We start from the raw sequence: 24,108 nt of genomic DNA on the forward strand, positions 1-24,108 counted from the left end.
ATTCAGACCTGTGTGTCAGCCTCCCTGAGAGCAAACGGTCCTTTCTCCCCACTACCCCCACGAGCATACAAAATATAGGGGAAACTGAGGCACACTGCAAGGTCATGTAACATATTCCAGAAATTTCCCACTCGGTCACAGTAGCAACCAGGGTTGTGTGATGCCACAGCCTCTTCTTGAGTGCCAGCCTCAGGAGGAGACTGGGGAGCAGCAGCCCTTGGGGAGCAGGCGCTGGGTGGGTGGGCGTTATGGTGCCCCCATGTTGTGGACACAAGGTCCCCCCATAAGTCTCCCATGGCCTCCCTGCCGGCCTGGCTCTGCAGGGAAGGCAGCACCAGCATCCTGGACAACCTGCTGTCGCGCATGGAGCAGTACGCCAACAACCTGGAGAAGCTGGTGGAGGAGCGGACGCAGGCCTACCTGGAGGAGAAGCGCAAGGCCGAGAACCTGCTCTACCAGATCCTGCCCCAGTAAGAGACCCACACAAGCCCCTGAGCACGCGGTGGCAAGGGGGGGAGCCGAGGAGGCATATGCCAAGCTCCCCCACGGGTGTGTGCTGGCACGGGCTGAGCGTGTGGAGCACCTCCATGAGCATGTGGTGGGGTGCGGGGCAGCATGCCCCCTGGGGAGGTCAGCACCCGGTGCACATGAATATTGCCCAGGACTTTGGAACAAGCAGGGGAGGGCAGGTGGGCCAGGCCTCGGGGAACCCGAGGAATTAGGTCAGTAGGTCAGGGTGCCCCCATGAGGTGAGAGGCCCAGACGTGCTCCCCTGCCCTGGCTGGCCGCCCGCCCTCACACACTGGGTCAGGAGGGTGCCCCTGCCCAGAGCCTGGGGTTGGGGGGACAGCACAGATGCTATGCAATGGCTGGAGCGGGGGCTTGTGGGGGGCAGGTCTGGGGATGGTTTGGGGGAGGGATGTCAAGCGGCAGATGCCTGAGCCACCACTAAGCATCCCTTGGGCCATCCCACAGCCCCACAGGATCCTTGCCATTCCCTCAGAGACCCTCCCTCGCCCTGGCCCCACCAGACTGGGGGAACGAGGGGGCTGGCAGGCATTCTCGCTGCTGACTCACGGGAGTGGCTGGTGGATGGGGGTTAGAGGCCTTAGCACTGGTGCACCCAGCCTCGTGCCTGGGGTGGGGGGCAGGGGCCTAGTGCTCCTGCCTTGCTCCCATTTCACAGCGGGGGTGGGGGGGGGGCAGTCTGGGACAGCAGCTCACACTGACCTGCTCCCCCCAAGCTCCGTGGCCGAGCAGCTGAAGCGTGGGGAGACGGTGCGGGCCGAGGCCTTCGACAGCGTCACCATCTACTTCAGCGACATTGTGGGGTTCACAGCCCTGTCAGCTGAGAGCACTCCCATGCAGGTAACCGGGGGAGAGTCCCCATGCAGATAACTGCGGGGAGAGAATACACCTGTGCAGGTAACTGGGGGAGAGTCCCCATGCAGATAACTGCGGGGAGAGAATACACCTGTGCAGGTAACCGGGGGAGAGTCCCCATGCAGATAACTGCGGGGAGAGAATACACCTGTGCAGGTAACTGGGGGGAGAGAGCCCTGTCACAGAGTCCCTGGGCGATGCTCTGGAATTGCTCCCCACAAAGCCAGGCAGGACTTTGGGGAGCCTCCTCTCCCTTGGAGCAGACTGTCTCCAGGGCAAGAAGCTCACACGGCTTCACCTCCTGGGTCTCTCCTTGGAGCACTCAGCATCCTCTGCCCCTCCGTGCGCTTCCCACAGCGAGTCGCCCAGGTGGGGTCCTGGGGAAGCCACAGGGTCCTGTACCCCCAACTTTGCAGTCAGACGTGACTCTCAGCCAGCCAGTAAAACAGAGGTTTATTCGATGACAGGAACAGGGTCTAAAACAGAGCTTGTAGGTACAGCGAACCGGACCCCTCGGCCGGGTCCATTCTAGGGGTCAGTGAGCCAGACCCCTACGTCTGCCCTTCACTCCTCGTCCCCAGCCAGTTCCAGACTAACAACCCCCTCCAGCCCCTCCTCTCTGCTCAGCCCCTTTCCCGGGCCAGGAGGTCACCTGACGTCTTTGTCTCCAACACCTTCAGCTGGCACCTTTGCAGGGGAGGGGCCCAGGCCATCAGTTGCCAGGAGACAGTGCCAGGCATTTAGGAGCACTGGCCCTTTGCTCTGCCAGATACTTAAGAACTGCCATGGGGACACTGAGGCAGCAACACAGTATTCAGAGAAAACATTAAGAACATTCTTAGTTCATCACAAGCCCCCATGCAGGTAACTGGAGGAGAGAACAAATCTGTGCAGGTAACTGGGGGAAGAGAACACACCTGTGCAGGTAACCAGGGGAGGGAGAGCCCCCATGCAGGTAACTGGGCGGGAGAGAACACACCTGTGAAGGTAACTGAGGGAAGAGCTGCCTCTATGCAGGTAACGGGGGAGGGGGGGAGAGAGAACACACCTGTGCAGGTAACCAGGGGAGAGCCCCCATGCAGCTAACTGGGGGGGAGAGAACACACCTGTACAGGTAACTGGGGGGATAGAGCACACCTGTGCAGGTAACCGGGAGAGAGCCCCCATGCAGGTAACTCGGGGGAGAGAACACACCTGTGCAGGTAACAGGGGGGGAGCACCCCCCATGCAGGTAACTGGGAGGGAGAGAACACATCTGTGAAGGTAACTGAGGGGAGAGCCCCCATGCAGGTAACTGGGAGAGAACACACCTGTTAAGGTAACTGAGGGGAGAGCCCCCATGCAGGTAACTGGGGGGGAGAGAACACACCTGTGCAGGTAACTGGGGGGGGAAGAGCCCCCCCATGCACGTCACTTAGGTGGGGGGAGAGCAGCGCCCCTGCAGGGAGCCGGGGGGACCCCTGCGGGGATGGCTCTGTAGGGAAGCAGCCAGTGAGCAGCCGTCCCACCCCCCCTTGCAGCCCAGTTCCCGGAGCTCTGAGCATGGGCTGGCCAATGCGTGGGGGGCCGTGGCCCGTGGTGTGGGTGTGGCTGGGCGCCCCGGGGCAGTGCCAGCAGCGCAGTGAGTGGCCAAGGAGGCTGGGCCCTCACCTGTGCTCCCCACCCGCAGGTGGTGACTCTGCTGAACGATCTGTACACCTGCTTCGACGCTATCATCGATAACTTCGACGTGTACAAGGTGAGACTGGCCGGCTGCTATCGGGGCAGGGCCTGGACACAGCCCTGGCACTTGGGCGGGTTGGGGGAAGCCGTGCCCCAGAGAGGGGGTGCGGAGCTGGGATGGTGCACCTCGGCAAGGGCCCCCGGGGCCTGGTTCTCAGTGGGATGGGGTCTCTCCCCTTTGATCTCCCTGGAGTGGCAGACTTGGGCATGCGTTTGCCGGTGCTCGGCCTTGACTCTGCTTGGCCCCCAGGTGGAGACGATTGGAGACGCCTACATGGTGGTGTCAGGGCTGCCGGTGCGGAACGGGAAACTGCACGCCAACGAGATCGTCCGCATGGCGCTGGCACTGCTGGAGGCCGTGAAAACCTTCAAAATCCGACATCGGCCCAATGACCAGCTCCGGCTGCGCATCGGCATCCACACCGGTGAGCCACCAGCACTGCTCAGCAGAGACCAGGCTCCTGCAGCTGGCGACGGGCACAGGCCCAGCTCCCCGGTGGGGGCACACGCTCTGAGTCACCAGCAGGACTGGCGGGGGCGTGCTGGCCTGGGAGGGGAGGGGTTCCCAGGGCCTGCAAGGGTGACAGCTCTCTCCCCCGGCAGGTCCCGTCTGTGCTGGGGTCGTAGGGCTGAAGATGCCCCGGTACTGCCTGTTTGGGGACACGGTGAACACAGCCTCGCGCATGGAGTCCAATGGGCAGGGTAAGTCTCTTCCGCAGTGGGCAGCTCACCCAGCCCCCACCCAGGGCCCACCCAGTGGCCGGGCATGTTAGGGGTCTGGCCCTCACCACCCAGTGGCAAGGCGAGTTGAGCCCATCTAGCCCAGTAGCCCCCAGCCCAGATCCAAGCGGTGGGTCTGCGAGTGTAGCTCCAGACCCCCTGCTCTGGCCCTTGGTGACGCCTCCCCCTCCTCTGACCCAGCACTGAAGATCCACGTCTCATCCACCACCAAGGAGGTCCTGGATGAGTTCGGCTGCTTCGAGCTGGAGCTCCGAGGTGACGTGGAAATGAAGGTGAGTCTGGGGCGCTGCTCTGCCAGGGCCGGACAGACGGGGCCAGGGCTGTTGGCATCTCAGTGCTCCTGGGCAGGGACAGGCCAGCTGGGCCCGGCAGGGATGGAGATACAGAGCCGACGGGGCACCGGGCGCTGGGAGCAGGTGGAGGGGCTAGGCGCGGGGCCAGTAGCCCAGGATGCCAGGGCCATGGGAATGCACATACTGGCCCCTGCACAGCTGAGCCCAGCAGCCTGTGCCAGCTGCACCACAGCAGCTCTGCCCAGGGAGGGCACATCCTGGCAGCGGGGAGACTTCTCGGGAGCTCACTGCACAGCCTGGAACGACGAGCACAGCCGAGCTCTCAGCTGTGACATCCCTTCTCGGGGCCTGGGTGGCCCTGGCTCTGCGGAGGGGAAGCCTAGGGGGGCCTGGCTCCAGCTCTGGGCCATGGAGGACGCGGGGGGGTGTGGCTCTGGCCTGAGCTGCTCCCCTCTGGCTTCCAGGGGAAAGGGAAGATGCGGACGTACTGGCTGCTGGGCGAGCGGACAGACGACAGCATCATCTGAGGCCAGCCCTCGGCTGACTCGGGCTCTGCACTGAGAGGGGCTCCGTCGCTGAGCTCCGCGCGCAGGAGGCTGCACTCCATCTCCGAGCACCACTCCCTCAGCCACGGCAGGGAGCGCCCGGCACGCAGGCTCTGCCTCCGGACTGCAGGCCCCAACCGAACCGGCCGAACAGCGGGGCCCTGCTCTGCTGGCAGACACACAGGGCTGGCACTCAGCCGAGGCGCCCTGTGCACGGTGAGCCGTGCTGCCCAGCCAGCCCTGCCTGCCCCAGCTGCAGTCTCCTTCCACTCAGCCTCCGAGTCCAGGGCCTGGTGCTGATGGCGGGAACCTGCCAGGCCCTGACTGGTGCCGGCACAACCCCACTGCCCTCCTTGGAGCCTGGCTGTACCCTGTGCCAGGGAGGGGCTGGCGGGGCCCTGGGCACCGCCTGAGAACGAGCCCCAGGGCCTTGAGTCTCTGTAACCCGTGATCCCCTCTCCAGGCTCGGCTGGCTCTGAGCCCCTCAGCCTCGCCACCCCTGGGCCCAGCCGGCTCTGAGCCATCCCCCCAGGGGCCTGGCTGCTCCCCCATGGCACTTGGCCTTCTCTCCGGTACTCAGCGCCCTGCCCCGAGGTGAGCGAGCTGGGGCTGCTGCCAGGGCTGGCCCTCAGCTGGGGTGGGGACGGCTCCCTCCCCCATTGTCCTGTGGCCTGGTTCACACGAGCACGATTCAGCTGCTTGCGCCTTCCCTTGCCCTGTAACTACCTAGGGGGCTGGGCCAACACCCACACCCTGGCAGTGCCCACATCCTCCCCCGGGTGTGAATACAGGACTCAAACCGTGCACACGGCTGTGTTGAAATACAGACTTCCTGAACCGGACCCCGCGTGTCTCGGGGGGTTAATGGGGGGGCGGGCAGGCTTCAGAGATGTTGCCGCGGTGCGACCCCAGGTGGCAGGAGTGTAGGGAGAGGGGAGAGGGGCTGCTGCGGTGCGACCTCAGGCAGCTGGGGGGGAGAGGGGCTGCCAGGGTGTGAGCCTGAGTGGCTGTGGGGGGAGAGGGGCTGCTGCGGTGTGACCCCGGGCAGCTGTCTAGGAGCTGCGGGGGAAGAGACGCTGCCACCATGTGTCCTGAGGGGGGGAGAGGCTGCCGCAGTGAGACCCCGAGCGGGTATTGTGGGGGGGGGAGGGGAGAGACGCTGTTGCGGTGCAAACCAGGCGGCTGGGGGGGGGAGAGGCTGCCGCGGTGCGACCCCAACGGCTGTCGGGGGCAGAGGGGAGCTGGTGCCACCCTGAGCGGAGGGCTGGGGAGACCTGGCCAGTCAGGTTGCTTTGCCTGGCTGGGTAGTTGGTGCCCAGCTGCAGGGGCTGCAGTGAAGACCAGCTCCTGCAGTGTGTGCCCGTGTCATGGGAGGTGGCCCTGTGTGCAGTGATGTCCTGGCACTGCCATGCCCAGCCCTGGCAGCAAGGCCCTGCAGCAGCCGCAGGCCCCGCCTGGCTCCTGGGTCACTGCATCTCCTGGAGCACAGCCAGGGAACGGCTCGCTGCCCCCGCTGGGTTTGCTTTGGCCTGTGACTGGAGCACTTTCCTGCTCAGCCAGCCCCTTCCGGGAAGGCACCTTTGCCGGGAGCCCGCAGCGGGGCTGGTGAGAATGAGATCACCCCTGTTCCCAGAGAGCGTGAGGGGGAGCAGTGGGCCATGACCAGGACTGGGGCTGCTCCCCCTTTCAAGGCGGGAGGGTGGGGGGGTCAGGGCCAGGGCTCTGCTCATGCCGTCACTGGGGTTGCACTGGTGTCGTGGGGAGCAGGGTCCGGCCCCGTGGGGCCTGTTCAGCTTCTGGCCTCACCAGCAGGAGGCAGGACTGAGCAGGCTGAGCCGCAGGGGTGGGCAGGATGCCCCAGCTGGCAGATCTGGTCCGTCCCATGGGGGCCCGGCAGGGGTGGGCTCCCCTGTTCCATGATGCCAGAAGAACCCAGTGCAGGCTCACGAGTGTGTGCCCATGGGAGGCAGGGCTTAGCTGGCGGCTCTGGTATCCCACCCTGTGCTGCAGCCGCCTGCACCAACCCCAGAGCTGCAAGGAAATCAGCAAACCTGCCACCCCACCGCCTGATGGCAGCAGCTGCTGCCTCCGCCATCCCCAGTAGCACCAGGGCCAGGGCTGGGCCATGCCTGCCCCAGTGGGCAGCCAGCCTCGCCCGGTGGAACTGCCTGCTACTGCCCCAACAGCTGCATGAGACTCCAGCAGGGAGGGGGCGCTTGGGACATGACGGGGACAGGAGCCCTTTGCCTGGCACAATGTCCCCCGACCAAGCTCCCGCTCAGCCAGGCTCCCTGGCCTGCTGCAGCTGGACTCACTGGGCACGCCGGGCTAACAGGCCCCCCTTCAAGCGAGGCAGCCAGGGATGCTGTCGGCCCTGGCTCAGCACAGCACCTCAAGCCCCCCCCCCCCAAAATGCACTGGGGAGGGGGCAGGGCTGGCGGGGGCCCAAGTCTGTGCCCGAGTACCCCAAGCCTGTACGGGGCACTAACAGCCACCTCCTGCAGCACACGCAGCAGCCCTCCAGCCCAGCGCGGAGCCCCCAGCGTCACACCAGCCAGCCGGTCCCGTCCACTCTTTATTGCCCTGCGAGGCCTAAAGTTTGGGGTAGTTCTCTGGGGCGTAGGGCAAGGGCTGGTCCAGGTAGTCGCTGATCGGGGTGGTGAAGGTTGCGTTCCTCCGAAAGGGGGTGTCGCTGGTACGGATGTTGGAGACGCCCTGAAAGAAGAGGAATTGGACAGCGTCCCAGGTGAACAGAGCAGGGCTTCCAGAGGGGGCCTCAGTTGTGGGATGGGGCAGAGGCAGCAGGGCCCCTGGCTGGGGGACGGGGCAGAGGTGGCAGGGCCCCGGCTGGGGGACAAGGCAGAGGCGGCAGGGTCCCAGCTGGGGGATGTGGTGGATGTGGCAGGCCCCGGCTGGGGGACGGGGCGGACATGGCAGGGCCCTGGCTGGAGGATGGGGCAGAGCCTCAGCTGGGGGACAGGGCGAACGTGGCAGGGCCCCGGCTGGGGGACAGGGCAGAGGCGGCAGGGCCCCGGCTGGGGGAGGGGGTGGACGTGGCAGGGCCCCAGCTGGGGGATGGGGCAGAGGCGGCAGGGACACAGCTGGGGGATGGGGCAGGCCCGAGCTGGGGGACGGGGCAGAGGCGGCAGGGTCCCAGCTGGGGGATGGGGCAGAGGCGGCAGGGACACAGCTGGGGGATGGGGCAGGCCCGAGCTGGGGGACGGGGCAGAGGCGGCAGGGTCCCAGCTGGGGGATGGGGCAGAGGCGGCAGGGTCCCAGCTGGGGGATGGGGCAGGCCCCAGCTGGGGGACGGGGCAGAGGCGGCAGGGTCCCAGCTGGGGGATGTGGTAGGCCCCAGCTGGGGGACAGGGCAGAGGCGGCAGGGTCCCAGCTGGGGGATGGGGCAGAGGCGGCAGGGACACAGCTGGGGGATGGGGCAGAGGCGGCAGGGCCCAAGCTGGGGGATGTGGTGGATGTGGCAGGGCCCCGGCTGGGGGATGTGGCGGACGCAGCAGGGCCCCCAGGCTGGGGGACAGGGCAGAGGCAGCAGGGCCCCGGCTGGGGGACGGGGTGGACGAGGCAGGGCCCCGGCTGGGGGACGGGGCAGAGGCGGCAGGGTCCCAGCTGGGGGATGGGGCAGAGGCGGCAGGGACACAGCGGGGGGATGGGGCAGGCCCGAGCTGGGGGACGGGGCAGAGGCGGCAGGGTCCCAGCTGGGGGATGGGGCAGAGGCGGCAGGGACACAGCTGGGGGATGGGGCAGGCCCGAGCTGGGGGACGGGGCAGAGGCGGCAGGGTCCCAGCTGGGGGATGGGGCAGAGGCGGCAGGGACACAGCTGGGGGATGGGGCAGGCCCCAGCTGGGGGACGGGGCAGAGGCGGCAGGGTCGCAGCTGGGGGATGGGGCAGAGGCAGCAGGGTCCCAGCTGGGGGATGTGGCAGGCCCCAGCTGGGGGACGAGCCAGAGGCGGCAGGGCCCAAGCTGGGGGATGTGGTGGATGTGGCAGGCCCCGGCTGGGGGACGGGGTGGACATGGCAGGGCCCCGGCTGGGGGATGTGGCGGACGCAGCAGGGCCCCCAGGCTGGGGGACAGGGCAGAGGCGGCAGGGCCCCGGCTGGGGGACGGGGTGGACGAGGCAGGGCCCCGGCTGGGGGACGGGGCAGAGGCGGCAGGGTTCCAGCTGGGGGATGTGGCGGATGTGGCAGGCCCCAGCTGGAGGACGGGGCAGAGGTGTGCTGAGGAGAGCAGCAGGAGTCACTCCACTCCCCTGCCCGCGGGGGTGGCTGCCAGTGTGTTGGGTCAGGCCCAGCCCTGCTAGCAGCTGTGCACGGGAGGCAGGTGGGTACGGCTGAGCGGCTGGGAAAGTCGCCCGCTGCTCGCAGGCAGCCCGGCTGGCATGGACTGGGGGTACTTACAGGCAGCTGGCGGGCGCTCTCCAGCCAGAAGGTGTGGGGCTGCTCCAGGCGATAGTCGTGGGGCTGAGAGAAGCACAAACGCAGAGCGTGCCCGTCAGCAGGGAGTGCCCGTTGGCTGTGCAGGGAGCTGCACCCCCCCCCAGGCTTCCCGAGCTCCTGGGATGGGCGCTCAGCTTGCCCTGCCTGAGGACCCCGAGGCGGGCACTAGAGTGGGCAGCACGTGAGGCTGCAGCTCAGCCCCCGTCAGTGCTGGCTGTGATGCCGAGCGCCAGGAACAGCAGGGGCTGAAAGGCTGCGCATTACCCCAGCTGGGAGAGTGCAGGTGGCAGGTCCATGCCCTGGCCATGTGCCCATCCAGCTCCTCCCCGCTTGGCCCCTCCTCCCATGGATCAGTCACTAGCCCGCCCGCCCTGTGCCCCACCTCTGCCCCTGCAGGCTGAGCGCTGAAGCGGTGCAGAGCCCTGGTGGGGGGCAGCAGTGCAGCCTGGAAGCCCTCCTGGCAGTAGTCCCGGTGGCTGGTGGAGAGCGACTCCATGGGCCCGGCCAGAGGGGAAAGCTCCGTCAGGGTCTCCCTCCTGCAGAGAGACGCGGGGTTACTGAGGGATGGGGGCGCAGCACCCCAGGCACCTACCAGGGGCCCTATGGGAAGGTTCTGCCACCACACAGCATGGGAGGAGTCTGAAGAGCCCCGCCCCCTCACAAGGGTGGCGCTGGGCGAGTGTTAATATACTCAGGGCAGGGCTTGGCTGTGCCCTGGTGCCCACATGGGCGCTGGCTGCAGGGCGCTGGGTAGGAAAGCAGCAGAATGGTGCATATCAGGCTGGGCTGCAGCCTCTTCGGGGCTGGCCAGAGCCTGGGAGCAAAGCCCACATCTTCTGTCCCGGCAAGCCAGTGCCCCGCAGCATCACGCAGGCCCTGGCTGGGCCGTGCCCTCAGGGCTCCCATTAGTCAGACACCCAAAGCCGCTGGCCGCCCCCAGAACAGTCCATCTTTGGGGCTCCATGGGCCAGCTGGGACACCCCACCAGGCCTAGAGACAGTGGCTCCTTGGCCTCCAGCTGCCAGGCCCATGGCCACCCAGGCGTTTCCCTCCCCACTGGACATGTGCTAGAATGGGTCCCCGGGCCGGGCCAGTGGAGCGGCTGCTCCCAGCCCCACCTGCTCACACTGCGCCTGGGAGGGAGCGCTGCCCCCCAGACGCCTTGGAAAGGCTCCTAATCTCTCCTGCTGCCTCGTTTCCCAGGCTCACAACAATGCTTCCCTTATCACGGGCTGGGGGAGCAGCCAACACATGGGCCCCAGACGCTATCACGAAGGAAAAGCAACAGGAAACCCCCAGGCCTGGAGCATGAGGCAGCCCAGCGGCTCAGCACAGGGTGCAGGCGAGGAAAAAGGAGTTCCTCCACCTGAGTCTGAGCCGCACTCGCCTCTGCTGGGGTCGGCGTGGGTTGGGCTGAACCAGGAACCAGCCGCACTGGTCCCAGGCCCTTCGCAGCAGTGAGCCCGCCAGCCACCCCGCAGGGGGGCTACAGTCCAGACAGGCACCCGGCACTGCCGGAGTCTGGGCCCCACGGAGCGCTCACCTGGCAGGGCATGAGCCAGCCAAGTGTGTCACACCCCCTCCAGGCTGGGCACCCGACTGGGCCAGGGCAGCCTCGGGAAGGGTCGCGCTGGGCTGGGCTCTCGCTATGCAGGATAAAACTGCATGTGAAACAGCTGCAACCCCTCCCCAGCCCCTCAGAGATGAGGACCCCCACAGAATGTCCCCCTGCCCTAGCCCCACGGGACGCCTGGGAAACCACAGCCACGAGCTGGCAGAGCCAAGTGACATTGTGCTGGAGCTGTGGAAAACCGGGGGTCCTGTACCCAGGGCTGGAGGCAGGAATCCAGGGCAAGCAGCACCCAGTGGGGCCAGGAGGCCCAGGAATGTTGGCAGTGCCAGGGCAGCCAAGCAGCATATCGGAGCATTTCCACAGGCTCTTCTCCAGCACCGGCTGCTCAGCGCGCGCCTCCTCGCCGGGGGGACGGACTCCGCTAGCGGGACTCTGGCCAGCACGCTAAGAACAGCAGTGGAGACTAAGGTGACCAGATAGGGGCAGTCCCGACTTTTGGGTCTTTCTGATATAGGCTCCTATTACCCCCCCCACCCCGTCCCGATTTTTCACACTTGCTGTCTGGTCACCCTAATGGAAATACTGCAGCACCAGTGGGAGACTCAGTCGGAGACCACACATGGCCCCCAGGGTCGGTAGAGTGGGCTAGAGCCCGTGTGGCCAGGCTGAACGTCTGCCACAGCTGCAATGCCCACAGTGATTCAGCTACCCGGCTGGAGCACCATCTCCCACTGCAGCAGCCAGCCTGCTCACTGCCAACCCCGCACTGCCCTCCCACCCTCCCTGCTGGACTCACCTGTATTTCTGGTACAGCATTAACTCCAGCATGGCCTCCCGCTGCCCTGCAGGGAGAGATGGGGCACGGCTCTATGCTGCAGCTCCTGGACTCACAGCCCCTGCCCAGGCAGTGGCATGGGGTGGGCTGGGGGGCCAAGAGAAAACAAGGGCAGCCCGCGGGGCGCAGGGAGCACCATGGCTACATAGGGAAGGGCAGCGATACAGCCCAGGCGCCTGAGACCCAGAGAGAGCTGCCTCTGGGGGGAGCCCATGAGCACGAGCCCGGGAGGGGCGGCGTAGAGGGTCACATATCTGCCAGCCTGAGACGTGAGGGATGAGGTGGCCGGGGAGGCAGGGGCCGTTACACAGCATTACAGCAGCATGGCTCACAGGCCAGTCCCTACTCCCTACCAGTCTCCCCGGGATGCCGGGGCGCCATGCCACCTCACACACCAGGGCACAGCTTGAACTGCACTGAAGTCTACTTTTCCTGTCCCAAATGGCTGTGTTGCTGTGGGCTGTTAAACAGCTGGCATGCCCCACCCCAGAGGCAGGGTAAGTGATCCCTGCATACACAGCTACAAAACGCTCGGGTGCTGCCTGGAGGAAAAGTGCTAAGACTGCCTGATACTGTTACTCTCCCCAAGCCAGGTGGAACAGGGATGGGGGCTGCCATGGCAGGGGTGGGGCGCAGACCAGCGCTGCTAGTCCCGCCGGGGTTTGGTGATGAGGCCCATCCCCACAAGCAGAGACTGAGCCTGCAGACCCCTGGGGAGCCAGTGGGGCAGCGCCAGGCCCCAGAGCACAGGGACAGGCGAGTGGCCCAGGGTGCTACCCCACCCCACTTTCACATTGGAGCACATGGAACCACAGCCCTGTGCTCCCCACCCGAGCTGCTCCAGACCCCCAGGCCTCACCTCTCACAGGCAGCCCGGTCCGCTGGGGCCTGCGATAGGAATCCTTCATGGTGGTGCTGTCGGCCAGCTGCGAGAGGAGCTGAAGAGTGAGCAGCCCGCGGTGCCCGTGCCGGTAGAAGAAGCCTTCACTGCCCAGCTCCGGACTCGGCACTCGATCCAGCTCGTTTGTGGTTCTCTGGAAACAAGCAGCAGCAACAGCAAGTCCAGGGTGGGGAGGGCACAGCCAGGCCCGGCCCCAGCCTTCCACGCCAAAGGAGGATGGCTATCGGGCAGCGTGGCCTGTGGAGACTGCAGCACCCAGCATGCACCACTCCTCGGCAGCGAGGCAGCCTGCCAAGGGGATGGGTCTGAGGGCAGCTCACCCCAAGCCCAGCTCCTTCTCCAGCTTCGTCTGCTCCCCCAGTCCCCGAGGAGCTGCGAGACACGTGCAGCTGTGCCAACGCCTGCTAATGCCAGGACTGTGCCCTCAGCGGGGGGAGCCTTACAGACCCCTCCGCACAGTGAGATGTGCTGCACGGATACAGCCTCGCACCAACACTCAGAGCCCAGCACGAGCCCTGAGAGCAGCAGCTCAGTGACCACAGGCTGGAAGAGGGCCTGAGAAGGGGGCACTTTCTCCTGCAGGGTCCAGAGAAGCAAGGCTGCCTCAGTGTGTCAGGACTCGTCTCAGAGACTCTCAAAAGGGGAAGAAGGAAACCAGCCCTTGGGCCTGGGGCAGGGAAAAGGTGCAGATGGCACCAAACTGTCCAGCTCAACCCCCTCCCTCGCTCCCCTACCAGGGATCACCCCAACTGTTCCTCTTCCTTCCTTGGACCCCCCTGCCTCCTAGGCCAGCACCCTGAGTGCCTCTGTCACAGTCTTCTCATCTCTACAAGGGGAACAAATATCTACACGCGGCTCTTTGGTCTAGCAGAGGAAGGTGTAGCAGGATCCAGCAGCTGGGAGTTGAAGCCAGACACATTCAGATAGGAGCTGAGGTGTAAGTGCTTCGCAGTGAGAAAAATTCGCCGTTTCCTGAGAGTCCTGGGGATGCTCCATTGCTGACCCTTGTAACTCAAGATAAAAGCTGCTCTCCTTCCAACAGGAATTCATCCAAGGAAGTTCTCCAGCCACTGTTATACAGCAGGTCAGACTGGTCCAGGCCCTGTGTCACGGAGTCCCCGGGCGATGCTCTGGAACTGCTCCCCACAAAGCCAGGCAGGACTTTGGGGAGCCTCCTCTCCCTTGGAGCAGACTTGTTCAGGGCAAGAAGCTCACACGGCTTCACCTCCTGGGTTTCTCCTTGGAGCATTCAGCATCCTCTGCCCCTCCATGTGCTTCCCACAGTGAGTCCACCCAGGCTGGGTCCTGGGGGGGCCACAGGGTCCTGTACCCCCACTTCACAGTCAGACGTGACTCTCAGCCAGCCAGTAAAACAGAGGTTTATTCAGTGACAGGAACAGGGTCTAAAACAGAGCTTGTAGATACAGCGAACCGGACCCCTCGGCCGGGTCCATTCTTGGGGGCAGTGAGTCAGACCCCCACGTCTGCATTTCACTCCTCGTCCCCAGCCAGCTCCAGACTGAAATCCCCTCCAGCCCCTGCTCTCTGCTCAGTTCCTTTCCCGGGCCAGGATGTCACCTGACCTCTTTGTCTCCCTCACCTTTAGCATCCCCTTGCAGGGGGGAAGGGCTGGGCCATTAGTTGCCAGGGGACAGACTGTCGGCCAGGAACTGAGGCCCCCCCACAGTATTCAGAGGGAACATTAAGAATGTTCCCAGTTCATCACACCTTGTGTCGTGCAGGGGGTCAGACTGGTCCCAGGATCTGTGACGTGCAGGGGGGTCGGACCGGTCCCAGGGCCCTGTGCCGTGCGGGGGGGTCGGACCGGTCCCAGGGCCCTGTGCCGTGCGGGGGGGTCGGACCGGTCCCAGGGCCCTGTGCCGTGCGCGGGGGGGTCGGACCGGTCCCAGGGCCCTGTGCCGTGCGCGGGGGGTCGGACCGGTCCCAGGGCCCTGTGCCGTGCTGGGCGGTCGGACCGGTCCCAGGGCCCTGTGCCGTGCGCGGGGGGGTCGGACCGGTCCCAGGGCCCTGTGGCGTGCGCGGGGGGGTCGGACCGGTCCCAGGGCCCTGTGCCGTGCGCGGGGTGGTCGGACCGGTCCCAGGGCCCTGTGGCGTGCGCGGGGGGGTCGGACCGGTCCCAGGGCCCTGTGGCGTGCGCGGGGGGGTCGGACCGGTCCCAGGGCCCTGTGGCGTGCGCGGGGGGGTCGGACCGGTCCCAGGGCCCTGTGGCGTGCGCGGGGGGTCGGACCGGTCCCAGGGCCCTGTGGCGTGCGCGGGGGGTCGGACCGGTCCCAGGGCCCTGTGGCGTGCGCGGGGGGTCGGACCGGTCCCAGGGCCCTGTGGCGTGCGCGGGGGGTCGGACCGGTCCCAGGGCCCTGTGCCGTGCGCGGGGGGGGTCGGACCGGTCCCAGGGCCCTGTGCCGTGCGCGGGGTCGGACTGCATGATCACACTGGTCCCTTCCAGCCTTGGAGTCTAGGACTTATGATGTGAAACTGGCATCAGGGTACTGGACTCTCCCACCCTGGAACTCAATTCACTGAGCCACGACTAGCCTGGCGACAAGTGTTGCCATAGCATAAAAGAGACAGATCCTTTGAGCCTCTGAACAGAAAGGCCCAATCCCCACACACCCTGTGGCTCTTTATCCTGGCTGTTGGGAGGCTAGGAGCCCTGCAGGGAACCCTATCCTGGCCGGTGCTGAGTGTACGGGGTTGGGACTGTATGCGCACCGAGAGCCCTGGCCGGGAGGGTGCTGACATTGACATTTCAGTAATGAAGAAGATGTCAGGGCGGGTGAGATCAGACATGTGGGCCAAGTGCAGACAAACCGCTGAGGCTGGCCGGGGAAGCCAGTGCAGGGGTGACGTGGGGAAAGTGACGGGCGAGGAGAATGACCTGGGTAGCAGAATTCTGAATGCAGCCGAGTGGGGCAGGGCTGCATTGTCAAGGCCAGAGAGGGGTGCGAGGCGCTGGGATCTCGGAGAAGAGTTTTCACTGTGTGGGTGGACAGGAAAGACTGGGTCTTCCAGACACGATGCAGAAAGACTCAGCGGGATGCAGACCTCGCCTGGGGGTGAGGGCCTACAGAAGTGCCCGAGTAGAAGATGAGGCGAGGTTATGGCCCCGGGTAGCAGGCAGGATGGTGGATCATACAAAACTCTGCCTGGGGGGGCGGGGGGATGGGTCTGATACATGTGACCTCCCACCAGGAATGGCTTCAGTGCAGCCACTGGCACCATTCAGCACAAGTCACTGCCCCAGGACTCCATAGCACCCCCACTGCTCACAAGGATGGCGAAGCTGTCATGAAACTGACCAGAGGCTCATTAGGGAAGCCAGAGCAGCAGCAGCCGCAGGGGCCTACAGACTCAGGCAGATGCTAGGCATTGGTCTGCTCTGGTATAGTGAGGGGTGGGTACCAGGCTAGCTGGGCCCTGATGCAGAGTGCCGGGGTGGGGGTGGGGGTGGAGGCAGCGGCCTCGCTGGGCCATTGGCAGGGTGGGGTGATGCCAGGCTGGTGGCCACGGGGCAGTGATGTAGGGACATCAGTGCTTTGCATCAATGTGGCATTGTATGTGCTGCTGTGTAAATACCAGCAGGCTGCCACTTTGCTGCAAACAGATGGGGGAAATTACCTCCTCCTGCCAGTTATGGACTAGGCACTTCCCGCGGGATACAAGCCCTGGTTGCTTCTCAGGTATCTCAGCCTTGCTGGGCGACATCTCGACCATGCAGGGCAGCAGCTCTCCAAGGCTGCTTCCCAGCTCTCCATGGCTGGGTGGCAGCTCAACCAGACAGGGCTCCATCTCAATCTTGCTGGGTGGCATTTCCCCAGGCATCTCTGCCACGCAGGGCGATAGCTCTCTGTGGCAGGGCGGCATCTCTCCATTGCTCCCTGGCAGCTCTCCCTGGCTATGCAGCACGGCTTGCTCTGGAAGAGCTAACCTGTGTGTAGGAGGAAGGAGAAAGCGCTGTCATTTACACTATGGTCACATTGCAATGGGTTCACAATCAACATCTGCTCTCCACATCAGATGCCGTCTCACCCTCGACCCAACCCAGAGACCCAGCTAGACCAGGGCCTAGGTGCACCTTGATGCAGAGGTCCATGGGGCTCTACCTATGGAGCCCTGCCTCATGGCACGGCCCTCCCCCCCTCCACCTGGTCCTGCCATTCTCAGACCAGTGGTGGTAGCAGGGATCCCATTCTCCCCCACAATGAGGCAGGAGCTGCAGCAGGGCCCCTCTCCCATCAGGAGCACCAGGGTTTCTTGTTCCCTCCTGGAGAGGTAGGGTGTGAAGAAATTGGAATTTTCTGTAATATTTTTGAGAATCCTGTGTGCCTCAGTTTCTTCTGTGTGCTGCACTGTTGCCAAGTGAGTGGGAAAGGGCTGTTTGCTCTAGGGTGGGCTAAGAGACACAGGTGTGTGTGTCACCAAGCTGTCTGGGCCTTGGTCCCCACACAGTACAGCATTTGAGAAAACAATGGCAACTCGTCACCCGGACATTGACTCCATGTGACCAAGGCCCCAGAGGGATTGGGATTTCCCACCTCTCAGCAGGAAGGCTGAGCACCATTCCCCAGCTGGAGAACAAAGGACTGGGGAAGAAGGAGGTGGGGGATCAGAGCTGGCAGCTGGGAGGAGCCGGGTTCTCACCTGGAGTCTGACCTACGAGATCAGATGGGGAGACAGACAGAGCTTGACCCAAGGGCAGGAGTGCAAGTAGGGCAGTACCCTCCAGTACGCAGTACCGGCAAGAGATTTGAGCGAGTACTGGGTACCGGAAAGACTTGGAGCTAGTCCCCCCTCACCCTTGGGCTGCACTCTGCTCCTTAAAGGAGCAGAATGCTGTTAGGGAGGGCATTCATTCTCGAACTGGCTTTAACAGCTCAATACATATGCTAATAACCTTAAACAAAGGCTTTGTTTAAGATTGTTAGCATATGTATTGTGCTGTTATGTTGGTCGGGAGTCCTCAAGAGCGGAGAGTGGGGGGATGAAAGGTGTTTAAACAGTGGTTTTGACTCTGTTTCTCCCCATTGGTCTGAATTATCCATGACCTCCATACTGCATCACATCAAGTCCAAATCATTAGAGGAATGCCTCTGCCTGCACTGCCCAGAGGATGTTTGGATTCTGATGTCAGCCCAGTTCTGCAGCCTGACAGGAATCAGGTGTTGTTCCCAGTGTACAAAGAATTCTTCTTTGCAGCCAAACTAGTCTAACATGCATTTTGCTAACTGGAACTGGAGCAGCAAAACGAAAACAAATGCCTCATTTTCCAGCTTTGTGGGTGAGAGAACTAGAAGTGAAGATTATAATGCCAGACACTGACGGCCTTAAACCAGTTGCCTCAGGAATCTGCCAAGAACTTTGCTGACAATATGTTCCTCATCTTAGCAACGGAGCTAAGAGTTATCACACGCCTGCCCATCTTTATTCGAATGAAGCTCCCTCTGATCTCACAGCTCAGGCATCAGTTTTGTCCAAAACAATTTACAAACTTGGAACCTAATCCTGTAAACCCTTAATCATTTGATCAACCCCACTGAAGACAATGAGACTATCTGCATGCCTATGGACCAATTTTGTGGGCTGATAAGAGTTTCAGGAGTCTGTTCCTGTAAAGGAAGTCAAATCCCCCATTGAAATACGTTAGGTACAATAGTTAGTTAGTTTAGGGTACGGTTCTACTCAAAATTTGTCTATTAATAAGTCAGACATATGCTGAAATGGCTCCTCATCCAACTCCCATATTCCACATAAACACTGAATACATGAGGGGGGAAGTGAGTAGCTAAGCATGTTGATGTTTGTATATACAAAGGGGGGGTAATCAGAGGGGACGGGGAGAGCGGGTGGGGGCCTGAGCTGGGGCAGGGAGGGGTCGCATGGAGGGTCACGTGGGGAGGTCCCATGAGTGCAGTACCTGCAAGAAATGATTTCTACTTGCACCACTGCCCATGGAGTTCCCTACAGCGTGGCTGGGCTCTGGGCTGGCCAGACTGGAGGATGCTCCAACCATCAGTTCTCTGGGCTACCCTAAGCGCTCCCTGTGCTGTGTCCAGGTGACGGACAGACCCGACTGTTCTGGCAGTGCTGGGTGAGTGTCACTGCAGATGCTGGGTGTGATGAAGTGGGGCTGTTCTTAATGTTTTCCCTAATACTGTGGGGGGGCCTCAGTTTCTGGCTGACCCTCTATCGCCTGGCAACTAATCGCTGGGGCCCTTCCCCCCTGCAGGGGATGCTAAAGGTGTGGGAGAACAAAGAGGTCAGGTGACCTCCTGACCCGGGAAAGGAACTCAGCAGAGAAGGAGAGATTGGAGGGGGTTTCAGTTTGGGGGCTGGCTGGGGACGAGGAGTGAGGGTAGACATGGGGATCTGCCTCGCTGGGCCCCAGAATGGACCTGGCTGAGGGGTCCGGTTCTCTGTACCTACAAGCTCTGTTTTAGACCCTGTTCCTGTCATCAAATAAACCTCTGTTTTACTGGCTGGCTGAGAGTCACGTCTGACTGCAAAGTGGGGGTGCAGGACCCTCTGGCTTCCCCAGGACCCTACTTGGGCAGGCTCGCTGTGGGAAGTGCATGGAGGGGCAGAAGATGCTGAATGCTCCAAGGTCAGACCCAGGAGGTGAAGCCGTGTGAGCTTCTTGCCCTGCAGACAGTCTGCTCCAAGGGAGAGGAGGCTCCCCAGAGTCCTGACTGGCTTTGTAGGGAGCTGTTCCAAAGCATCGCCGGGGGACTCCGTGACAATTGGTGGTAACAGTGGGATGTACTGCACCCCGTGAATGGCGCTGCTTGCAGTAAGTGACAGGGGAGCAGTAAAACAAAGGGGAGATAATGAAGACTAGGCGTGCTGAAGGCTCAGAGAGGGACGGCTTCAGGGGGCAGTTAACCTCTGGGAGTGTGTGACCAGCGAGAAGGACTGTTGAAGTAACGGGGTCCCCCTGAGGACTGCAGCGAGCAGTCTCAGGGGCAGAGGAGCTTGCCGCTCGACCCTGGGAGAGAGAAGGACTTTTGCAGTAGCAGGGTTCCCCTGGGGATGGCAGGAGCAGTCCCAGGGGCGGAGGAGTCTGCAGCTCGACCCTGGCAAAGAGGTGGTGATCATGAGAAGGGCTGGCACACCAGGGGTTCTTCCTGGAAACCATGGGGCAGCCAAGAGCACACAAGCCTGTGAGTCCAGAGCCACTTGGGAACGGTGAAGTGATGGCCTATCACCATCCCCTTAAGGACATTGTGATCCTGTGCACAAAGAGAGGGTTACGTATTGGGAGGTTCACCAAGGCCCAGTTAATCGTGCAGTTGAAGGAGGAGGACCACTCTGAGGAGCAGATTCCTGACCCAAATGGGGCTACAAGAGGATCTTGGAGCAGCTGGAGCAGTAGCCAGGCATCCCCGAGAGTCTGGTCCCCAACCAGATGAGAGTCTTCACGATCGGGTTCCCCATCAGGTGATTGGAGACAGATGGGATTGGAGCAGATCCTGAGAGAGCGAGAGGACCATGAGAGAGAGCAAGAGCCCGAGGAAAAGCTGCAGGAGAAGCAGCAGCAGCATGGACTGGTGATGGTGGAGCTGAGAGGCATAGGGGGCTGCCCAGGGGTGAGTGGGGATAGACCCCGGGCTGCCAGTTCCACAGGGAACCTCAACACTAAATTGCTGCCCCTGGTTAAGGAGGGAGGGGATGTAGATACCCACCGTACTGCCTTCAGACAGGCGGGTGATTTGAACCAGGGGGACCCTGCGGAAATGCCCCAGTATCTAGCTCCTTTGCTGAGTCCCAAGGCCATAGACGCTGTCAGCCAGATGGGTGGGGTGGTGGACAGGCTCCCACTCCTGGCCCCGGCCTATATGTCTGCGTGGAGTCTCCTGAGCTCAGGCCCCTGGGACCCCCAGTGGGAGCAAAAGGCCCCACAGTATTTGGTCCTGCCATGAGGGCAGGGGACTGGACTCGATGACCTCTCGAGGTCCCTTCCAGTCCTAGAGTCTATGAGTCTATAAGTCTATGAGTCAAGCGGGAGACATGCCTGGGATGGCGAGACCCTGGGACAGAGAACTGGACCCCTCAGCCGGGTCCATTCTGGGGCCCAGCAAGGCAGACTCCCCCGTCTGTCCCCAGGCAGCTCCCAAACTGACCAACCCCCTCCAGCCCCTCCTCCTCTGCCGAGTCCCTTTCCCGGGCCAGGAGTCACCTGACCTCTTTGTTCTCCCACACCTTTAGCATCGCCTTGCAGGGGGGAAGGGCCAGGCCATTAGTTGCCAGGCGACAGAGTGCCGGCCCAAAACTGAGGCCCCCACACAGTATTAGGGGAAACAATAATAACAGTTCCACTTCCTCACACTGGGGAAGGTGCATTAATCCCTGCGGAGTGGACAACTCTCCATCAGGGTCTGTCTCAGTGGGACTTGCTGGGCAGAGCTCACAGGGTGAAGCAGGGGGGCTGCAGGCCCAGAGGTCCAGTCTCAGGAGGTGGTGAAGCTGTGTGGCTTATGCTGGAGGAAGACTGAGACCCTCGGGAGTCTGGCCCACTGACAGGTTCCTCCTAGAGACTGTTCTAAAGCTGGTGACACAGTTACAGTCTTGTGGGTCTGTGACATGGGTAGCAGCAAGAAGGTCCCCCAGCATTCACAAACCAGCTTCTGAGATATCTGCTTTGATAGGAGCCATGCCCCCTGTGTTATTCCCCAGCTGTTATATACAGATTCCTCTGCTGCAGTGGGGCTAGCAGGGCATCTAACACGCCACTGAGATGCCTAGGGAACTTCCCCCTCTCAGCAATCATCTCAGACTCAGGCAGACAGGGCTGTATCGGTTCCTCCAGCCCCAGCTTTCCGCCACAGAGCGATTAGCTCAGGCTCTCTGCAGACACAGGCAGCATCGCTCACCTGGGGTCAGTTTCAGGCTTTACTTTATGGCTGCAAGAGCCAGAAACTTTCCTTCTTTAAATGAAAGCTGAAGCTGTGCTGTGATGGCCGACCCCTGAGGCTTGATCCAGGCCAGCTCATGCCCCATCTACAGATACTCCTGACACCCTGACCCTAAATCCCACACATGCCCTATGTCCGGCCCTTTTTGTGCTCTGAGCCCCACACCAGGCCCCACACCGCATGTGCCCAGTCCCCACACCAGGCCACGCCCCCACGCGCCCTGTTCCCCGCACCAGGCCACGCCCCCACGCGCCCTGTTCCCCGCACCAGGCCCCGCCCCCACGCACCCTGTTCCCCGCACCAGGCCACGCCCCCACGCGCCCAGATCCCCGCACCAAGCCCCGCCCCCACGCGCCCTGTTCCCCGCCCCAGGCCACGCCCCCACGCGCCCTGTTCCCCACATCAGGCCACGCCCCCACGCGCCCAGATCCCCGCCCCAGGTCCCGCCCCCACGCGCCCTGTTCCCCGCACCAGGTCCCGCCCCCACGCGCCCAGATCCCCGCACCAGGCCCCGCCCCCACGCGCCCTGTTCCCCGCACCAAGCCCCGCCCCCACGCGCCCTGTTCCCCGCACCAGGCCCCGCCCCCACGCGCCCTGTTCCCCGCCCCAGGCCCCGCCCCCAGTTCCCCGCGCGCCCCGCCCCACCCTCCCGCCACCCTGGGCCCTGCCCCCACTTCCCCGGTGCCCTCAGCCCAGCGCGAGCCCCCACCCGCGTTACCTTGATCCCCTCGAACTCTGACCCCACCCATGACCCCCTTGCCCTGGCACCGCCCCCTTACCCCGGCGGGGTCCCGTCCTCGCGCGGCCGCTCTCGCTCCATCTCGGGCCTTCCAATCACTTCTGCGCCTGCGCAGTCAGCCTTGCTGTCTCCATGGAGACAGTAAACACTGTGGGGCGAGCCTTTGGGGGGCGCATGCGCTCCAGGCCCCACAAGCCCTATCTCCCAAGCGACGGAACGCCACTCGCCCATTGGCTGAACGGAACCTGTCACATCTAAGAAGCACCTCCCATTGGGCGGCTGCAGGGCGAGGGTCTAACTCCAGCACTGCCCCCTCCCCCCGCGTGGGCCCCGGAGGCGGGGCTTCAGAGACCCCTCCTCCCCGGCGTTGGGTTGCACAGGGCCGCGCCCCCTGCCGCAAAGAGCGTCTGTGAGCAGCGTGGGTGGGCGGGGCTGATGGGCGGGCTCAGTAAGCGGGTTCAGCAGGAAGGGGCGTGGCCAAGTGGGGGCTGTTGGGGCATGTCATACTCCTGGGGGGGGGTTACCACTCCGACCCCGTTAACTCTGAACCCTACTGATGGCGTTGTGACAATGTCCCTGCCCAACTTGCAGAGCCCACAAGAACTGGCATACTGGGTCAGACCAAAGGTCCAGCCAGCCCAGTATCTGTCTACCGACAGTGGCCAGTGCCAGGTGACCCAGAGGGAGTGAACCTAACAGGCAATGATCAAGTGATCTCTCTTCTGCCACCCATCTCCACCCTCTGACAAACAGAGGCTAGGGACACCATTCCTAACTGTCAAGTATCAGAGGGTAGCCGTGTTAGTCTGGATCTGTAAAAGCAGCAAAGAATCCTGTGGCACCTTATAGACTAACAGACGTTTTGGAGCATGAGCTTTCGTGGGTGAATACCCACTTCCTCAGATGCATGTAATGGAAATATCCAGGGGCAGGTATATATATGTGTGCTAGCAAGCAAGCTAGAGATAACGAGGTCAGTTTAATCTAGAACAGGGCCTCATCCTCCCTGATTAAACTGACCTCGTTATCTCTAGCTTGCTTGCTAGCACACATATATATACCTGCCCCTGGATATTTCCATTACATGCATCTGAGGAAGTGGGTATTCACCCACGAAAGCTCATGCTCCAAAACGTCTGTTAGTCTATAAGGTGCCACAGGATTCTTTGCTATTCCTAACTGTGACAAAGTGGGACTGTTCTTAACGTTTTCCCTGAATACTGTGTGGGGGCCTCAGTTTCTGGGTGGCCCTCTATGCCCTGGCAACTAATGACCAGGCCCTTCCGCCCCCCTCCCCCCCTTCAAGCGGATGCTAAAGGTGTGGGAGAACAAAAAGGTCGGGTGACCACCTGGCCTGGGAAAGAGACAAAGCCCAGAAAGGAGCGGCTGGAGGAGGTTTCACTTTGGAGCTGGATGGAGATGAGGAGTGAGGGTAGACATGGGGATCTGCCTTGCTGGGCCCCAGAATGGACCCAGCCGAGGGGTCTGGGTCTCTGTACCTACAAGCTCTGTTTTAGACCCTGTTCCTGTCATCAAATAAACCTCTGTGTTACTGGCTGGTGGAGAGTCACATCTGACTGCGAAGTGGGGGGGCAGGACCCGGTGGCTTCCCCAGGACCCCGCTGGGGGGGGGGGGGGGGCTCACTGTGGGAAGCGCCCAGAGGGGCAGAGGATGCTGAATGCTCCAAGGAGAGACCCAGGAGGTGAAGACGTGTGAGCTTCTTGCCCTGGAGACTGCTCTGAGGGAGAGGAGGCTCCCCAAAGTCCTGCCTGGCTTTGTGGGGAGCAGTTCCAGAGCATCGCCCAGGGACTCCGTGACACTTACCCATCATGGCTAATAGCCATTCATGGTGTCAAGGTTCCTTCCCCACTCTGAACTTTAGGGTACAAATGTGGGGACCTGCATGGACACTTCTAAGTTTAATTATTATCTTAGGTCTCATAACTCTGCCACCATCCAGAAATTTCAGTGTCTGGAGCACTTCTTGTCCCCTCC

General features: G+C 62.9%; 2 protein-coding genes across 3 annotated transcripts in view; one reads left to right on the top strand and one right to left on the bottom strand.

The window, feature by feature from the left end:
* The window catches only part of NPR2 (natriuretic peptide receptor 2), a 50,191-nt gene extending 44,665 nt beyond the window's left edge, over positions 1-5,526 (top strand). For both annotated transcript variants that reach the window (XM_050943565.1, XM_050943566.1), the window contains 7 exons: positions 324-470; positions 1,245-1,368; positions 3,053-3,121; positions 3,356-3,530; positions 3,709-3,807; positions 4,027-4,118; positions 4,604-5,526. In XM_050943565.1, the coding sequence (XP_050799522.1) occupies positions 324-470; positions 1,245-1,368; positions 3,053-3,121; positions 3,356-3,530; positions 3,709-3,807; positions 4,027-4,118; positions 4,604-4,666 (769 nt within the window). In that variant the 3' untranslated portion in view covers positions 4,667-5,526. The remainder of the gene's footprint in view (positions 1-323; positions 471-1,244; positions 1,369-3,052; positions 3,122-3,355; positions 3,531-3,708; positions 3,808-4,026; positions 4,119-4,603) is intronic.
* Positions 5,527-7,246: 1,720 nt separating this feature from the next.
* Positions 7,247-22,129, bottom strand: SPAG8 (sperm associated antigen 8). Its single transcript, XM_050943704.1, has 7 exons — positions 22,092-22,129; positions 16,083-16,392; positions 12,405-12,579; positions 11,507-11,552; positions 9,559-9,673; positions 9,099-9,161; positions 7,247-7,399 (listed from the first exon to the last, which is right to left on the bottom strand). The coding sequence occupies exons 2-7, from the start codon at positions 16,326-16,328 to the stop codon at positions 7,277-7,279; spliced, it is 768 nt and encodes a 255-aa protein (XP_050799661.1). The 5' UTR covers positions 16,329-16,392; positions 22,092-22,129; the 3' UTR covers positions 7,247-7,276.
* Positions 22,130-24,108: the final 1,979 nt, after the last annotated feature.

The sequence above is a fragment of the Gopherus flavomarginatus genome, chromosome 3 (genome assembly GCF_025201925.1).
Source record: "Gopherus flavomarginatus isolate rGopFla2 chromosome 3, rGopFla2.mat.asm, whole genome shotgun sequence".
Lineage (NCBI taxonomy): Eukaryota > Metazoa > Chordata > Testudines > Testudinidae > Gopherus > Gopherus flavomarginatus.